Genomic DNA, 19,729 nt, shown 5'->3' with positions numbered 1-19,729 from the left:
TTATTTTAATATAAAAATGTTAACGATTGGACTGTTTGCCTGTTCACAAATTACCAGGTTTTTTTTTTCATTTTTAGAAGTAGACTCTAGGAATCATTTATATCGGAGTGTGATTCATTAATTACCATTCTTATTTTGCTTTAAAATAAACATCTCAACCTCATTTATTTATATTAGCATTTTGAAATAGAAGCACATGGGCTCAAACAGAAAACTGAGGTCCACATCTGAACCATTCTCACTCATGTTGCATCACTCTATTAGTGTCACAGGACAGAGGTTATCTTAATCTAGACTCTGAAACTAGATATATAACATTTTTTAAAAAAAAGTTACAAGCAGTAATTTTGGTAAGAAAAGCTGTAGTAAAAATGATGATGGAGATCCAAAGAGTTTCTTAGGAGGAAGTCCTGTAACGCCTACCTGAAAGTATTATTTCACTGAACTCAGTGAAACGTAATTCTGAGTCAATATGTACAGGATTGCATTGAGAGGCTCAAGTCAGTGGCTTGTGTTGGCCTAGTGAAGTTTTTGGCTACTTTTTCTTCATGCCTCTGCCCCCTCAATTTCGAAAGTATTCTGTCATATGGCAATAAAGGATTTGATCTATGAGGGAAATAGCCATACAGTTCCTTTAGGCTATGGATGATAACTGTGCAGCTCACCATATGTCACTGAACTTCCAACTCCCAACAGCCCTAATTACCATAACCAATGCCGAAGGATCTGCAGTTCAACAAAATCTCTAGGGCTTCACAATTCCAACCCCTGCTTAGGCTCACAGTACTAGTTTCTTTGGATCCAGGCCCACATTTTTGTGCATCAATTTTAATCAGAAAATCTTCATAATTGCTATTCAGTTATGACAAGCATTAATTTAATGGGATTTGTGAATTTTGTAATCAAGTTTTCAATTTAACAGATTTTCATAGTTACAGATAAGGAAGCAGCTCTATGAACCCTGATCAGCCATTCTTCACTGTTATCAAACACACATTGAAAAACTTCCTAGGGCTGGTGTTGGAAAAGTTTCTGTTGGTTACAACATAACATTCCCATCAGCTGCTTGCTTCTGTAGACAGATCCTAAAACTGAATTTTAGACATACTTTTCCTCCCCAGAAGAATGGCATAACAAAAAGGCCAAGTAGGCAAAACATTATTATTGTTTTTCTTTCTTAAAGTACAGTTTTGGTTATGCTTACTATTTGTTTTTGATTTTTAAAAAAATATAAAATTCTCTCTCTTTCTAAAGTGCATCAATGTACCTACAATTTTACATAAGCTATTTGAAAGTATAGCAACACAGCCATACAAGCAGCTGCAGCTAAATATGAAAGAAAGAATACAACCTTGCCGCTGGCTCTTACAGTGTAAGGAAACAGCACAGACTGACACTGCCCTTAAAAAAAACATTAAGAGAATGTCACACTTTTTAATGATGGGGAAGCCTTTCTGTATCATTTTGTCTGCTGAGAAACCCCTATGCATCAGCCACAGATGGCATGCTTTGGACCTTCTAGAAAGTATTCCAGTAACCAGCAGGCAGATCTCATTATCATCCCCCGTGAACCAAGAACCCATCATTACAGAAGAAAAGTGACAACAGAGGAGGCTATTGTCTTCCATTACTGATCGTTCTGTTGAGGAACTGCTACTATAATATTTTTGAGGAACATTAGGGTCACCCACAACATGGTAGAAAAATCACAACCCAGTCCCTTCCACTTAACAATCACTTGAAGTCACCATTAAGTATCTGAAACAGATTTCTCTGAGGGGTCCACCTCCTCAGCTGTTTTTCTTCTCTATTCAAACTGATGAGGCAGTTGTGAGATAACTTTTCAGGAGGGACAAAAATCCACAAAGGACACAGTTCTTTCTTTTTTTTTAAAAAAAAAAGGTTAAAAAAAAGTCACGTTGAAGGCCAAGCTAGCAACATATTGCTTTCCACTAAGTGGCAATTCAGGCTCCACATGGTGCAAACTAAAACGTCAACAAACCTAAATTGCAGAACCACAGAATCACCGCAGAACGTGAGCCCTTCCCCATTAAAACAGACCTGGGTGCTTTATTGGTCTGACAATTACAGTTACAATTATTTGGAGATTCATGATAACTCAAACTAGTTTGCCTCTTTTGCACTGACATGTTAGAGAAGATATAAATCAGACTCGGTTAGTCTGAGCAGTTCACAAGTCACAGGCTGATCAAAGCAAAAGGACCTTCTGGGTGCAGAGTCTTCTGAGGGCATCCTAATTCCCCCTTCCTCCAACTTGTGCTGGAGGCAAAATAGGCCACAAGTGTGGAGAAAGGTGTTGTCAACCTTCCTCCCCTCTTCTGTTAGCCACAATCCAGGGAGAACTGCTAAAAAGGCCCTCATGGTATAAGACTCTTGCTGAGTTCTTCAAGCAATCATTCCTTTGGCTTGGTCAACTTCTTAATTCTATTGGCAACATTGAATGTGCCTTCATTACATGATCTTGGAACTAATATCTCTTTTGCTGATTAAGACCTCCAGCAGCCTCAGCTTGGCCTTAACCTGCTTGTATTCATTATATTCTTCAGCCATAGGAGTACGGTCTTCTTTCTGGACATTTCTGAAGAAGAACAGAAAGAAAACAGTTACTAGCAGCTTCCACTATAACAACACCTTCCTAGGTTATGCGTGAGGAAAGCCTTTTAAACAATCACTGTCCTTTACTGTTCTGACAGCAAGGTTGACAGTGATGATTCCCCCTATTCCCTAAAAAAGAGGATGGAAGGTATGTGTAGGCTGGCTCCCCCAAGAATTGAAGGGGTTCCATCTATTTAAGGAAGCTTCTAGACCAGTGATGGCGAACCTATGGCATGTGTGCCAGAGGTGGCACTCAGAGCCCTCTCTCTGGGCACATGTGCCATCGCCCCAGCACAGTTTCCCAGAGTTTGTTACTACAAAGCCAGAGGGACATGGCACTTTGCAATAAGTAAGTGGGTTTGGGGTTGCAATTTGGGCTTCTAAAAGGTTCACCATCACTGTTCTAGACCATATGGTATGGTTTTGTAAACCATATCCATGTCTTGTGGACTACATTCATGTGACCCCAAAATGGAATAGGAATAACCATTTGTTTTCAATATTGGAGGAGACACTCTGGAAGTTGGCTCTAGAAACAGTTCTGGAATCTTCAGCCATTCTCTTACATTAACACATCTCTTGTAATAGTTCCCACATTAATTCTAGATTTAGACCAGAATCCCCTAAGAGTAATATGAGAATTAATGCCACTGAATTCTGCACCAATGTTATTTGGCTTCTTCTTATGATCAGCTGTCTGGAAAATAACTTTTCTAATGAAACAAGTGTCAGAAGCTCAAATGCATGGGAAAAGGTAACTTCTGAATGGTTCAAAACTGCGCTTGCTTTGCTTCTACAGATATATTTGGCAAAATAGATTCCCCAAGAATGGCTGATCAAATAAATGCCTAAATTAAACATACAAATGAAGCACCTTGTACTAGAAAAAGATGAATACATGCTAATTTCTTCAAAAGCATGGAAGGGGAAGTGTGTGATTTTAAAGAAAAGGGTGCTGGCAAGGGGTTATTAGTAAGGACGTGAACTATATTAACCGAGTATTATGATCTGATCAGACCTTGATAAAGTTACTTTTTTTAGAACACAGCTCTAAGAATATTCCAGCCAGTATGACCAATGGTCATTCTGGCCAGGGGATTCTGAGAACTGTACTCCAACAAGTAACATTTCCCTCTTCTGGTCCTGACATTTCAAGGTGGTGAGAGATTACTTTTTTAAAAAGAGCTGAACTGGTTACCTTCCATTTTGTCGGAAAAAATTATCCTCAAAATCTCTCAGTTTTTTCCTGATCCTCTTTTTCTCTTCTCTGACTTCTTGAAGCTGCTCTACAAGTTCTGGCCTGCAGCATTTAACAAAACAAAACAAAAAAAGAAAAGAAAACACAGACATCCAAACATTAAAAAAGAGATAAATATTATCACAGACAGCTCACCAAGATTTAATAACCACCATATAGATTGCATATACACTGTAGAATACAGTTTGACATCCTTTTATGACTCAATGCTATGGAATTCTGGGATCTGTAGTTTTGTGAGATATTTACCCTTCTCTGTCAGAGATCTCTGGTGCCTCAACAAACTACAAATCCCAGGATTCCATAGGATGGAGCCATGACAGTTAAAGCAGCATCAAACTTCATTAATTCTCCAGTGTGGTAGCAGTCCTAGCTGGTCAACAGCTGCTAAAGACCTTCAGAATAGTTCTGCGGGGATTCCGCGTTTTGTGGTGATTCTGTGATCCTGCGATCTAGATTTGTTAACGTTTTTGTTCAGCTCCTGTTCTTAAGGAATCACTCACTGTTCATGATGTTACATCATATGATATTTTATTACTATATTACCATTATATTATATATTTCTCTCACTGACATTCTCTCACTGGAAGGTACAGTATGTCTGCTGTATAGCATATGGCATACAGCGGACTGCCAGAAACCATACGTACATAGATGCAGCATGAAGATTTGACAGCCCCATGTCCTGGCCACCTCTTGAAGGAATCCTGTCATCAACTGGAGAAACAAAGCCATCAGTGTCATCTTCCAGTTGGTCCAAAAAACTTATCACGTTGCAGTCTGATTTTATAGTGACAGTGAGATCTGGTTTTGTGTTACTGTCTTCTTCAGAACCATCATCTTCTTCCTGTGAAGACATGTTTATATTCCTGATTACCATCAGCTGTTCTTCCTTTGCAGTGCATCTTCTGTTAAAATCCCATTTACAATACAAAAAAGTGGACACAGCAAGGGCCTTTAGTCTAACATGCAGGAAAAAAAGGCATCAATTTTACCACTGCAGACAGCAAGACATTGAAAATACAGCATGGTGTAGTATTTTGAGTGTTGGGATTACGTCTCTGGAGACCAGCGTTCAATTCCCAGCTCAACCATGAAACCCTCTAGGTGGCCTCACATGCTCTCTAGCCTCAGGGGAAGCTAATGGCAAAAATCTTCGGAACAAGTAATCAAAAATCAGAAATGGCTTGAAGGCACATGACAACATAGAACTTTTATATTTGCTGTGTTCACATTCCCTTGGTCTCTTTGCCTGCCTGCCTGCTTTGGAAGCTTAAACTATATTCCTAAATGCTCAAATGAAATTTTATGTTCCTACAATGCTAGACAAATGATGACTGAAGAAAATTTCATTGGGAGGACTAGAATTCTTATTTGGGGTCAATGCTTTAATTTTACCCCCTCTTTAGCTATGATCCTGGCCACCATAGGGAGCCCACTTTACATTTGGTCAGCATCATAAATCAGGCAAACCTGAATATGCAACAGCTCATAAAAGGATGAGCAAGCTCTATAATTTCTTCATGATTAGTGAGATACAGTGGAGGAAAATCACCACAGGAGTCAAAATGAGATTAAAAGCATTCCAGAAGGGCTTACCAAGTATGCAGCCTTGAGAAACTGCATCAAAATGAAAATTATATCATTTTAACTGACAAGAAATCTGTTATCCACAAGACAAAGATGTCTTTAAATGATCTACCAACATACTTGTAAGCCTAGTAATACTGGAAGCAGAGGACTTTTTCAGCAGCAATTTGGCAGCAGAGCTGGACAACCCATGGTGGGCCACTGGAAAGGCCCTGAGATTTTATGGTTTATGGCTTCATTTTGTAGGGCTGAGAAGATGTGAAGCCAGCGATGAAGGCTACCACTGTGAGCTGGCTTTGGGGCTTTAGCTTCCTTTTTAATTGTAGCGTTCCCACTGTGAACCTTGCCAAGATTTTGCTCTTGTCCAAAAGACATACAAAGAGAGACTTTTGCCAGCTGGAATCCAGCAGACAAAGAGCACAGTTATTACAGCACCGAAAAAACCTGTAGCCATTGGGCCACTAGAACCAAGCATTAACTAACATTCACAATTACATTTAATCTTCAAGGAATATATTTCTGGGAATGGCAAGATAAGTTGCTTAATTGTCCTTGAAGCCAAGGAGACAAGATGTCTGCATAGATGTCTTGCAGTGTGTGCCTGAAAAAAACAATAAGCCATGTAAATGCTAAATATAATCTGTTTGCAAAACTGCTATAATATTGGCCAGAGGCCTGGGCAGATGTAGTTTTAAGTGTGCACAGCAGGATTAGGGAATATGGGGCCCTCCAGATGTTGGTGGACTACAAGTGCCATCATCTCCCACAACTGGCTAGCATTCTTAAGGCTTACAGTTGTAAACTGCTTAGGCACTGCATAGGCAGTATGAAGCGGTATATAAATGAAGCTCTCCCCTCCCAGTGTTCTAGATTTCTTTTTCAAAGGAGTGACTCTCCTAGAGAAACATATTTGAAAATTAGATCCTGCACCTACAATGTGAATGAGTAAAATTCATTCTGACTGCTTTAGATTCTGCCACCTCCTTCTGCTGAACGTATACATCATGCAGAAGGCATAAAGTATGAGCCACAGAACTTTGGAGAGAAGAGGTTGACCTTTGAAAGCAGTACTTGCAAAAATTATAATCTAAATAAGAGGTTACAATAAAAAGAGTAACAAATAAATTGTGCATTTTGCCAGTCTAAATGTGTATCTATATGGAAAGCATTTTTTCCTTTTTTTAAAGGGAGCCAAGAGAACCAAGGGGGCAGTTGAAGGCTAAGTGGGGACTGAGAGAGTAAATGGAACACAGACAGACAGGCAAAAACGGTTCCTAATTTTGTTTCCTAGAAAAACAGAAGAATTGGTGACTGGGAACAACAACGACAACATACCATTTTCAATGTGAGAGAATGGAAGTGATACAAGATGAGCAAATTATGGTAATACTAGGAGTTGGGGATTTTCCTTTACCTTTATCTCCTTGAAGAAGGAAGCAGTTTCACCCTCAATAATGGGCTGCAGTAAAGGACTTCTCCGCTTGCTGGAGGGGGAACCCTGTGATAGGTAATAAAAAGCAGATTACATTATGATTCCCTCCTCCTCTTCCTCATCCCAAATCTCTTCTTCCTTACCCATTTCCAAATATAAACAGAAAGTCTTTCCAAGAATGCATTTAAAAGAAAAAGCATGTAGGAAAATAATAATCACAGCAATCCTTCGGTACCAAAGACAGTCTTTCAGTTTGTGGGCCAAATTTTCCTCCTTTCAATGGAAGACGGGGGACAAAAATACCAGCCTACCTACTCTACTCTAAAGCTCATGCATGCTGCCAGCAAATAAGCCTTAGGAGAAGTATTGTGACCTTTTAAAATTGCAACGCAATCTTCAGACAAGGAAACCCCCAGGAAATTGGATTTTGTTCTTGTACAAGCCAATTTTATTTCTGAGAACCAGATTATATTTGCTCTGAACTGATATATTTCCAGTGAACTCCTGGTATCCTCACAGCCCAGGTGAGTTTAAAAAAGCGATTGTGTGTTTCTACTATCTTGATGATTAGAGCTTCATTTTTGGCAGTCCCTCCCAGTGATGTATTCAGTGGGGATGCTTTCTTTTCCATGGCATATCCATTCTACCCTCAGGAAATTTTAATTCCTCTTGTATAGTGCTGTATAGCGGCAAAGAGAGCCAGTGTGATGTAGTGGTCTGAATGTTGAACTATGACTCTGGAGACCAGGGATCAAATCCTGGCTTAGACATGTAAACCCACTGGGTGACTTTGGGCAAGTCACATTCTCCCAGCCTCAGAGGACAGTAATAACAACCCCCCTTTGAAGAAACTTGCCAAGAAAATCCCATGATGGGGTTGCCATAAACTGGATTTGATTTGAAGGCACACAGCAACAACAACGGCAAAGGATGAAGGTTGGAGGAGTGGTGAAGGGGGAGATGGGGTAGAAAAGACAAAGGAGGTTTAAGATGGAAAGAGGGACGGAAAGGTGACTAGATGGGGAAAAGACATGAAATGAGATGGTGGGTGACCAGGGGAGGGGAAATGGGGGAAGAGTGAAAAGGGGGGTAAGAAGGCAAAGCCAGAAAGCAAGGAAAATGGAAAAGACCTAGAGCAAGAAGAGGGGAGAAAGGAGAGTCTAAAATGAGGAAGCAAGGAAGGGAACAGCAGGCAGGAGGAGTCCCAAACAGCCACAGGCTTCTCTCCTTGGCTTCACATGGTGACTGCCACCATGTATACGGTGCTCGGTATGGGAGGGCAAAGGACACTGCCAGAATAAGCAACAGAAAAAGCAGGATTATTTCAGGAATGACTAGATGCAGAGGCGGCAGCATCAGTGAATAAGCAGGAACACTTGGACTAAAATGACTTGGAAACTCCCAAGATTTTTTTTGAGAAGCACTTAGCCTGGGGGGGGGGGGGGTCGTTTCAACTTTTGAGAACTGGGAAACAAAGTGTACAAAAGGTGGGAAACCACCATATGATGATGTCATGGAGAAGGGGGAGGGTTGCCCATCTGGGGAAGACCAGAAGATAGTATTCAGTCCCAGAGTCTGAGGGACCTCTCCATCATTTCATACAAAAGAGTGTCTCATGATTACTTTCCCCATTATGCTTCTTAGATGAAGTCAGCGCTGTCATAGCCAAAGTGAATATACAGGCAAATTACTGATGCACACATGGAGTAATTCTGATGCACACATGGAGCTACGTAGTGACTTAGGGGCTCATCATTCAATCATATTCAAATAGAATGATGTGAGAATTCTGGATAGTAAGGCGATCCAAATGACTGAGGCATAGATATTTAGGGATTCACCACAGAGCATGTGAAATATTAAACTGATTCCAGGAATATGATTTTTTAGTTGTATTGTTATTTGAAATCAATTCAATGTGAAACTCTCTTCCTCAGTTCTCCTGCCTTATCTAAAATTAATGGGATTGAAGGTAGTATTTATGTTTTCATGAACCAGCTCATCATTTCAACAGGAGGTACAAGAGAGGAATCACTCAATGGATCATATCCCAAGGCCTAGAAGAAGCCTGTGGTTGCCAGAACATAAGCAATACCTCTGAGTAATTTATGTGCCGTCCCATGCATTCAATCTAGAGAATATATTTATTTTTTAAAAGCCGCATACTCAGCTGCCAAGACCCAGGCTTTGGTCTGGCACCAGTAAAGGAATGAAAATAAAACACTTATTCATTAAAATAAAGGAACAGGCTGAGAGTAAAATGAAAGCATCTCATGTTTGCACTGGCTAGGATACAAATGGTCTAAAGGCCAAGGAAGCAGTTTTGCAATTGTGAAGTTGAAGGCTTTTCACATCCGGAATCCATAGTTTTTTGTAGGGTTTTCAGGCTATGTGGCGGTGTTCTGGAAGAATTTATTCCTGATGTTTCACCATCATCTGTGGCTGGCATCTTCAGAACATGGCCACATAGCTCGAAAACCCCACAAAAATCTTTGCAATTAATGTACCAGATAGCAACTACCCTATATACAGGCTGGTATACAGGCCTTCTCTTAAGGAGGTAGGGAAGATAGCAAGCAAGGAAGGAAACAATGGAGAATATAACATGGACAAATAACTGAACTGCTCCCCAATGGCATGCAGCCGGGGTGCGGGATGCAGGCAGGTATTATCGCTCTAATTTGCTGCCGATTCCGCCAGGCAGCTGAATCCTGGATCCCAGGCACGCTTTGGCGGCCACTTTTCAAAGTTGGGAAGCTTTCTGTCTTTGAAAAGCAGCCTTCGAAGATCGCCTGGGACTTGGGATACAGCTGCCCAGCAGAAGTGGAAGCAAATTACAAGCAATAATACCTGCCTGCATCCCGCACCCCGGCTGCATCCCATTAGGGAGCAGTTGGGTTATTTGTCCATGTGATAATCTCCATAGTGTCTAATCCTCGTGGCTATAAAGAAGCACTACATTCTCTCAGCAGTGAGAGATTAGATAGGCCCTGTAGTTCACTGGTCAAGCGATATGTCAGTTTCTGATTTTATGTCCCCTATGACATATCTTGGTTCAGTCAATAACCATACTGGAGACTGCAGTCAAGAAATCAGAAGAAGACTAGGAAGGGCAGCTATGAAGGAACAAGAGAAGATCCTGAAGTGTAAAGATATATAATTGAAAACTAAGGTTATGATTGCCCATGCCACTGTATTTCCAATTTCTATGTGTGCTTGTGAAAGCTGGACAGTGAAGAAAATCAACAAGAAGAAAATAATCTCATTTCCAATATGGTGCTGGAAAAGAGTTGTGTGGATACCATGAACTGCTAAAAAGTCAGATAAATGGGTCCTAGAGCAAATTAACCCTGAACTCTGCTTAGAAGCCAAGCTAACTAAACCGGGAGTTTATCACATGGGGGAAATCCTGTGCAAAAACAAGATTTAAAAGCTGGAAAAAATCTGAAAAAGTGGGCTGATTTTCACACACATTATTGTTAAACTGGTGTTAACCCGAATGGAAAGTAGAAAAAAGCCACTCCTTTTTACTTCCAGGTTAACTCCACTTAACAACAATGTCGTGTGGAAATCAACCCACTTTTGCAGGTTTTTTTTTCTGATTTAAACCCCCGTTCCTACATGGGATTTCTCCTGTGTGATAAACTCCTGAGACTGCTGTACTTTGTATATATCATGAGAACACACGACTTCCTAGAAAAGACAATAATGCTTGCAAGGCAGAAGGCAGTAGGAAAAGAAGAAGACCATATTACAGATGGATGGATTCAAAGAACAAAGCTATGGCCTTGAGTCTGCAAGAGCTGAGTAGGGCTGTTGATGACAAGGTGATTTGGAGGTCTCTCATCCATAGGGCTGTTATAAGTCGAAGTGACGGCAGTTAACAATGACAAAGTATCTACTGCTTTCTACTACAGTGCTGTCTTTCATTTGAACTTTTGTCCAGCTTAAGACAAAAATTGGAACAAACACATGTCCTACAATCTCTCAATTTCAAAAATAACTAATAATGCCACTCTTCTCTGCCCAAAATGTGCCTTGTGTATCAATTTTCATCTCCTAACTATGTAACTTGGGTGTTTGGGCTTACAGATTTGTGTATTCATTTTTTTAAAAACTGATTTTTTAAACATTCTGGTTCTCGAGATCCAGTCTGCTTTCTATGTTTTCCGCAGCAGTAACTCAGCTGGCTTTGTGCAAGGTAAAAGGTAAAGGTTTCTCCTTTGACATGATTGTCATGTCATGTCCGACAGTAGGGGATGTGTGTGCTCAACTCCATTACTTAGTTGAGGGAGCCAATGTTGTCAAAGACAAGTCCATGGTCATGTGGCCAGCATGACTGCACAGAATGCTGTTCCCTTCCCACCGAAGTGGTACTTATTTATCTATTTGCACTTTTACATGCTTTCAAACTGCTAGGTTGGCCGAAGCTGGGACTAGTGACAGAAGCTCACTCCATCATGTGGCTCTCGAGCTGCTGACCTTGTGACCGTCAGAGTCAGTGTCTTAACCGCCAAGCCACCATGTTCCATCATGGCTTTGTAAAAGTTCATACAAACAACAAAATTAAAAAGTGTATTCAGAGCTGTGCAGGGAGGCTTCTGCTTAGTTAAGAGTTCTCTCTCTCTCTGTGAGTGCATGCCTGTGGGGGACAATGCAGCTATTTGTTCATATTGACCTCTAAAGGTCAGGAACAGGATGCTTGGCTTGCTCATTCCTATCAGCCAAAGATATCTCAAGGGTAACTGACTTGACCAAGTCACATAGTTGGCCAAGCTGCTCATTCCTGCAACTCAGTGCAAGCCAAGACATGGTAGGATTGCTGGGCACAGTGGCCTTTGTAAACAGCCAAAACTTTTGAAGTCCAGAATGCCAAGAAAAAAAATTAAGGAAGAAGCAGGGGAATAACATATATAAGGTGAATGTGCTCACTGTTTATACAAACAATAGCCAAGATCCTGCACTGGAAGATGTGCATGTATCACGTAGCTATGTCTGATTATTCTAGTCCCCCCCACCCCCATGAAAGCAGAACAGCCTCCCACTCCCCAACACAGCCATTTTTGTGTTGTTAGAGACCAGGGGAATGTGTGAGAACACAGCTAACTATTTTCTTGTAGCTAGACAGGCTGCAACAGACATCCACCAACCCCTCTGAGGGCACTTGGGAGGTCCCTGCAGAAAATGTCCTTGCAGCGTATCCAGCTAAAGGTAAATACCTGGATGCATCCTTGTTAATTCGCCTGCTCTCTGACAATATAAAAATGACCATGTAGGGGAGGGGGCTGTGCTGCTTACAAGGTGAGCTGGAGGAGGATTTGGGGCATTGCATGGCCAGAACAGAATTCACTAACAGGATGCTAGAAATCACTGTCTCACCTTAGAAAGGTTATTCTTTTTTTGGCCTGCAATTCTCAGAATTCCTCACTACCCATGCTGGCTCAGAAATTCTGGAGGTTGTGGTCCAAAAACCAATTTTCTCAAACTCTGCATTCCATTCTATGGACTGGAAAACTATATCCACCACCAGGGATCAGATATACACACCTCTGAGATGAACTTGCAAGCCTCTTTTCTTACTATTCAGTTGCATGATAGCAGAAAACCATGGGAAGGATCTAGCACAGATGACAATGCTCATATGAAATATAGTGTCCCATCAGACTAAGATCTTCTTGGGGGATACCACAACTCCAAAACTGAACTTTCAAACTTAAGTTTGGTCTGAAGGGACTGAGCCATAACTTATACAAACTCCTTGTAGAAGTATCCCATTTCACACAACACACCCTTTGTTCTTCCCACTGCTTTGTAACAGTCTGGGCATGTGGAACTGGCTTGTATCTGAGACAATGGGGTCAGCACAACACATGAAGATGGGATGCTCTCTCTTACTGTGCCAGCATGGAGACTAAAGCCAGTCAAACTGAACACTCACAACAGATGCATACTTACGATAATTGGGATGGTGTTGGCCCTTGAGAGGATCTGCTTGACCAAACGGTATCTGTCATATAGGGGCTTCATCATCTGCCGTTCATGTTTTGTTACCTTAAAAGAAAAGAAAAATACAGTTGGATGAAGGCAAAGGGTGGTGATGGATTTTGGAGGCAGCAACAGATTATCATCACTTCATTAATCTTTGTTGAAACTCTTTTGAGGCGGAACGAGTGAACAGGTGCTGGAAATGAAAACATGGCATTTTATTTCCCTGTCCAATTATTTAGGTAAACTTCTTAGGAACAGGTGTATTAATACAATTGACGAGGAGTTAGAATGGTGCCACACAGACATAAAGGAAGAGCTTCCAGACTCACTCTTCCTTATCCATCTCCCCCTTGGTACCCATTTCCTGGGTATATAATTGTTGAAAAGAGTTGTGATGGGAAGCTAAAAGACAGAGGGCATTTTCAGTGCTCCCTACCATCTGCGGAATGGCTTTGCACATATATAGCTCTTTTCGTGCTAGATGTTTTTATTCTCCTCAAACTTTAAAGAACTCATTTAAGTGTGTTTGTTTGGTTTGGTTTCACTTTGCTTTAGCTTTATATGTCCCAGTGTTTTAATTCTTTGCTGTCGGTTTTACCTCTGTTTTATTATGCACTACTTGTAGTTATTGTTTAACTGTGTTTTGATTCTTTGATAGTGGTTTCATCTTTGTTTTATTATGCACTGCTTGTAGTAATTGTTTAACTGCCTATATTTTACTTTTTGTACTTGTCTGCAAATCACTGAGAGAACTTGTATTATTTGGTGGACTAAAAGCATGCTAAACAAACAAATAAATAAATCTATAAAAATAGCTGATGTTACATCATTTACTGTATAAGCTTTTGTGGTGTATAAACCATTTCATTAGCTACAATGAGTGAATCTGATGGATCAGTACCATTTGATGAAGTGGGCTACTATCTATGAAATGCCAAAACATGCTACAAATCTTATTCTCCATTTTATTAGTGCACTCTTATCAATGATATCACCAAGAAAGAAATGCCTGGATATGAAGAGGAGGAAAACTAGTTTGGAATTGTTTTCGTTCCACTGTGAATGTAACATTCCTTGAAAGCTATAATGGAAGTGTTGGCAGTAATAGCACTGCTGTTAGACAGGGAGTGCAAAGCATGACTTGTAAGGCGGAAAATACAAAGCAACTGTTAATGCTTAAACAATAGACTGAATGGTACAAAATTGGTATGAGAGATAAAAATGAAAACAAGAATAAAATTGGAAGAATAAAATTTCATTCATTCATTCATAGGAAAAAATAATCAGAGCAGTGAATGCTGTCTTCAAAACAAGCAGTAATATGACTTGCTCATCACTCCAACCTGTTCTCCTTAACATGTCAAATTGTCAACAACGTTTTGTAAGAATCAACACTAGAGGAACTGGAGAGGGGTCAAGAGCAGCACTGCCTGTTGTCAAACACAAAGTACAATTTGTGAGTGTTTAATTTACACGCACTGAAAGCATATGGTGTGAAATGGCCCTCAGAGGTGTCAATTTGAGTTAAAGCTTACTCCACAGAATACTGAAACACTGGCAAATAATACAGGGTCAAAAATTTGAGGCAAATAATACAGCATATAATACTAGGTGAAGAACATGAGGAACTAAACAGGAGGAAAGGAACCCATACTGAAAAGCTTGTCTGTGGAAAAATTAAAGGTTTCCACATTAATTTCTATAGAGCTTTTAAAAATATTTGTGGAATGAAACTGACATGAAAACAATTTTAGAAAGTATAATCTATTATGATTTTCCTTGGTCACCTGTAATATTAAAAACCATGGTATAAATCTCATTAGCGCCAACCAGAGTAGAGGCACTAAATCAATTGAATTTACTTAGGTGTTGATCACCATTAATAATAATAATAATAATAATAATAATAATAATAATTTTTATTTGTATATTTCCCGCCTCTCCCTGTGGATCGAGGCAGGAGTTTAACAATTGATCCCATGGGTCTAGTTTAGCTTGGACAGGATTCCAGCCCACAATATAATTATTTTGTTCCCATCTGTGGTAGGTTGGAGACCTTATCAAATTAAACAGCTTCCTCAAGTTTATGGTTTTATAAACTGGCTGTCTGTATCAGTATTCTGTGACAGGCGGCACTAAACTTTCCTGTTCTCATGGCTAGAACTGGGTTTGTGCATTATTTTAAAATTATGAATACTTGTGTTTTAGTGTATGATGTATAGGAAAACAAACTGTATTGTATTCACTTTGTTTACAGTTAGACATTTATTCCATATAGTGAAAAGAAACAGAAAGAATCCAGAAAGAAAAAAGTGGTGGGAAAAAGGGTCAAGATTAGCCTTAACCCATTATAATAAAATAGACAAAATTTAACCCCAAAATAATCATATGGTGATGGCTTTTTAAAAAAACAGAAATTACATATTTTAGTATTTATCCGTCTATTGTCTGATCTTGATTTTAAGATGTAGAACTATACATAATGTATGAATTTAGTATCATAATGGTGAGTGTAATCTTTTTTTCTAGTAAACCAGATTTTTTTTCCCCCTAAGAGAAAGACAACCTTAGAAAAAGAGGGAAGCATATTGCTGACTGCTTTGGAAAAACACCATTATAAGTAGGAATGTACCTAGTGATTTAAAAAAGAATATTGCAAAAGTAAAGCTTATTTGGTTTTGTACCATTCTTTTTTAATCTCCTGGTACTTCTAAGACTGTGGCAAAATAGTTTTCATCTAATTCAGTGCACACTGAAAGTCAGAAAGCTCCTTCTGATCTCCTACAGAGCTCAATGCCACTGTTTTTGGGACCTGGAAATGTGCATTTTGGCCATCTTTAAATACAATTTTTGCTTGTTTTGGGGTGTGTGTGTGTGTGTGTGTGTGTGTGTGTGAGACAGAGAAAAGTGTGTTTAGACACAACACTGTCACCTAAAGATATTTTTGGATGAAAACGAGGATTTTGGTCAATAAAAATAGCATTGTGGTGTTATTGGGAGGGGGTCTGTGAAGTCTCCTAAACAAAGAATCAGGAAGGAGTGACCAACACTGCTACAAGACATAGAGGGAGAATCGTCAGTTAACTGTGGGTGGACCAATATTGAAGTATAGTGGACCTCAGTATCTGCACTGGATCCGTTCCAGACCATGGATAGCAAAATCCACGGGACTTCGAGTCAGGTTGTCCCCAATGGCAGTGTGTGCATGCGGCTGCACCACCATTAGAGACAACGGGACTTCAGGTAAAGTTCTGTTGTCTCTAATGGCGGTATGGCCATGTGCATGTGCTGCCTTTGGGGCTAATGGCGGCCATTCTGAATAGTGGTGTGGCCACATGCACTCATAGCCATTGGGGACAACATGGGCTTGCCGTCCCTGATGCTTAAATCCACAGATGGCAAGCCCACGGGTACTGAGGTCCCACTGTATTCTGTTGAAGTCAGCCATCATGGTGTTTGCACTATTATACTTTACCATACATTTAACAAATGGGAGTGGTTTCCTCTATTTCCATTTGGCTTTCAACATACATTCAGTATGGAGCATGCTTGATATGAATGCTGTTGTACTTATGTACTTACTGGCCTTCCATGGATGCTCTCGTAATACAAGAGGGATTTCTGAAGAGCCACCTTCTCTGCTGCTATCTGGTCCCTAGTCATGTCCTATGAAAAAATGCAAAGAGAGGATGTGGACAGAGAAAAAGGGAAACTGTAAACATAATTGGGAAGAATGGCAGTTCTACAAATACATCCAATCCCCCCCCCCCGCCCCATTCCAATACTTCAAAAGGAGTGGCTTACTACATAGCCCTCATGAACAATATTTATTTGAGCCAAGATAATATGAAAAGGAGCTTCTATATGCAAGTGTGAGAATAACTAGAGAGAAGGGAACATGGACATCAAGGCTGATAGGAAATTTGTAGTGGTGATGGTAACACCTCACACATATCAATTGGTAAGGAAAGCCAAGGCGATCTTAATGGAGTAGGGATGAAACCCCCATGAGATCTGCCAAAGGTCTTCCTGTCAACCTTAAAAGGAAATCTAATAGTTCTGCAATCAACAGTGCCCAGGTTCTCAGTGTTATTACTGCCCATCAAAGCACTTTGTAACCATTATGTCAGTAATTGGTACATCAGCAATTTCATTATACTTTTACAAATGTCAATCATTCCACTGAAAGTTCACATCATATATTTAGTCAAACACTTAACATGGGGGACTCCTTTGCACGATTAGATCATGCAGATTAGACACCTTTTGATGGTTTCCAACTACTCTGTTTTATAGTGGGAGCAGCTGTTACACCAACCCATAGGGAGGCTGATGCCATAAACATCTCAGTGGAATGCTTGCCTTCTCCTGACTTGTAATATCAGAGCAGAAAAGGACAGAAAATTGGATTTTAAAAATATATACAAGTTATTTAACATTTAAATTGGATTTTCTAAAAAAATCATTATTATAACTGTTTCTTTTTATACATAATCTTGTTTGTCTCAAACACAACATTTTATTGTAAGCATTTTTGAAGCCACATTTACGATCTCTGAAACAGAATCCATGATTCTGTATCAAAACACAACGCAAAACTAAAGGCAGCTTTTTAATTTTAAAGGAGCATCTATTGGATGTAACACTTGACTTTTGAAATGAACTACTAAAACATACGACACAATGAATCATATACCATTTATGTAACTAGTATTAGCTTGTCACTGGACTCAGGTATTAACTGGTGGCACACTAGATATCTTATCACTTCTGTTTTGGTTTTTAAAAAGGTTTATTTTATTTTATTTTGTCTTTTTTGTAGGTCCTGGAGGCTACTATCTGGTAAACGATGGTCTTTCACAAAGAAGTGGTTCAGAGATTGAACAAAACTCTCCCTCCCTTTGGACTAGTAAGCTATTTACAAGCATGAAGATACATGAGATATCATTTTGTTACTATAATACAGTTATACAGTAATATGGGAGTTCTTGAACTTCTAAGCCATATCTCTTCTGACAGAATTGTTAATGTAGCCATTGCTGATCCTACAATCATTTATCAAACAAATGGTATGGAAGTTTAGTTTCTATCATTGCCCTGCTCAAGATATTTCATAATGTTTTGCACGCTGCATATTCAAAGGTTTTGAAGTATGCCCCTAAGTAGGAACAGGCAAAGTGGTGCCTTCCAGTGGTTTAAATATATAATTCCCATATTTCCTATCCATTGGCCATGAGGGGTGGGGCTCAAAGGAACTGTAGCCCAAAACATCTAGAATACACCTTGTTACCGGCAGCTGAGACCTAGGTAATAGAAAAACTTTAATACAACTGCAAACTGATATGCTTTGAATGGCTATATCAGCCCATTTACAGTATATGGATACATTTAGAAAATGCAGGAATTCTGAAATGGAAACTTGGGACTAAATCCAATGACAGTTCCAACTGAAGTAGATCCAGGGAAAAGAAAGGAACTCACTAGTCACCATTTAATATGTCTCATTGATTTCAATGGGTCTATTTCAATCTGGCACTAACGTTAGATTTAGTACTTGGTACAATTCAATGACTTATCATTCCAGGTGACAGAAGCTGTTTCACTTTTTTTTATTATACAATGCACCCTTCCCTTACGTGGGTGATCTACTCTGGACCTCCCCCCCCCCCCCCCCAGTGTAAAGGAAATATGCTCAAGCCCCACTGAAAACAACGGGGCTCGTGCCTGAGGTGAAGTATGGCGCGGTGCATGCACCACAGGCAACTGCGGCATTGCATTTTCCAGCACACAGCTTTCAGTGTAAGCTGAAAAACACGTATGGCACACCCGCATATGATGCAGGTGTACAGTACCTTAATGTCTTCAGGCCGGTTTGCCTCAGCCCTTTTCTCCTGGAGTTTCTTCTGCATGGATTCCAGGGTTGCTTCCACTGCTGGTTTTGTTGATTTATCAGCCACCTCTTGCTTCTTCTCTTCCTCCTTCTCCAGTTGAGAGCCAAAGCTTTTGGGAAGTGTGTTGCTCCGCTGACGCATCACAGGAGCCAGATCTTCCTCTGACATCTTCAATTTAGACTCTAATTTTGGAAGGAGAATGAAAAAATCACTGGATTTTCAAAAACAGGAACGAGAGAGAGAGAGAGAGAGAGAGAGAGTAAAACCACTGCAGAACAGCAATGTTTAATGAGTCCAAAGTCTATGCAAGGACTCCATTCCAGGCTAGGCCCCCACCTTTCAGCTGCTTTCGAAACTTTGCAAGGTCATTTGTCCACTTCAGCACTTCCAGGTTGGCTGCTTTGTCACTGTGTGATGGCTGCAAGAGGGTAAGAAAATGTGTAAATGGGGCAGCCCAAAATGAAACTAAAGATTGCAACTGAGATCTTGATTTGCTTCATGACCCTTCTGGTCACTAAAATATTAATTGTACATTATGAGATGGAAAGATAGGAAAGGTTGCTTGAGAGGCCTAAACGTTTTTTGCCCCATTTTTTTGGCATCTGCTGCACTTTTAAGTGATATTCAGAGTAAATAATATTCTAGAATAATAAGGAATTTTGCATTACTGCATAGTATCTAAAAGATAAATACACATTTAATCCGCAAATATCACATGTTTCTTGAAGACTCTAAAAATGAAGAAGACAAAAAACAGTGCATGGAACTACAATTAAAACCAACCCAAAACCCAACCAGGTGACTGTTGTATACAAAACCCACATTTCTAAACCAGCTAACAAAATAAATAAACTGGAAAAAAAGATTAATAGCATGATCCTATGAATATTCTGCTCAGATGCTCATATTTTAATCTGAGTTCATGGATATCCTCCCTAGTAAAGTAGTTATAGC

General features: G+C 39.9%; 1 protein-coding gene across 6 annotated transcripts in view; it reads right to left on the bottom strand.

The window, feature by feature from the left end:
* Nucleotides 1-2,039: 2,039 nt before the first annotated feature.
* Nucleotides 2,040-19,729, bottom strand: part of FAM13A (family with sequence similarity 13 member A) — a 175,812-nt gene continuing 158,122 nt past the window's right edge. For 5 of the 6 annotated variants that reach the window (XM_089526127.1, XM_089526128.1, XM_089526126.1 and 2 more), the window contains 8 exons: nt 19,112-19,193; nt 18,737-18,957; nt 16,467-16,550; nt 12,852-12,947; nt 6,879-6,962; nt 4,525-4,721; nt 3,815-3,916; nt 2,040-2,599 (listed from right to left, as the gene is read on the bottom strand). In XM_089526127.1, coding sequence (XP_089382253.1) covers nt 2,473-2,599; nt 3,815-3,916; nt 4,525-4,721; nt 6,879-6,962; nt 12,852-12,947; nt 16,467-16,550; nt 18,737-18,957; nt 19,112-19,193 — 993 coding nt within the window. In that variant the 3' untranslated portion in view covers nt 2,040-2,472. The other variant, XM_089526129.1, reaches the window with a different exon arrangement.

The sequence above is a fragment of the Sceloporus occidentalis genome, unplaced genomic scaffold, assembly GCF_023333645.1.
Source record: "Sceloporus occidentalis isolate IW3139 unplaced genomic scaffold, rSceOcc1.0.p SCAF_5, whole genome shotgun sequence".
Classification (NCBI taxonomy): Eukaryota; Metazoa; Chordata; class Lepidosauria; order Squamata; family Phrynosomatidae; genus Sceloporus; species Sceloporus occidentalis.
Note: the sequence above shows the minus strand (reverse complement) of the source record. Positions and strands in the feature narration are given on the sequence as shown.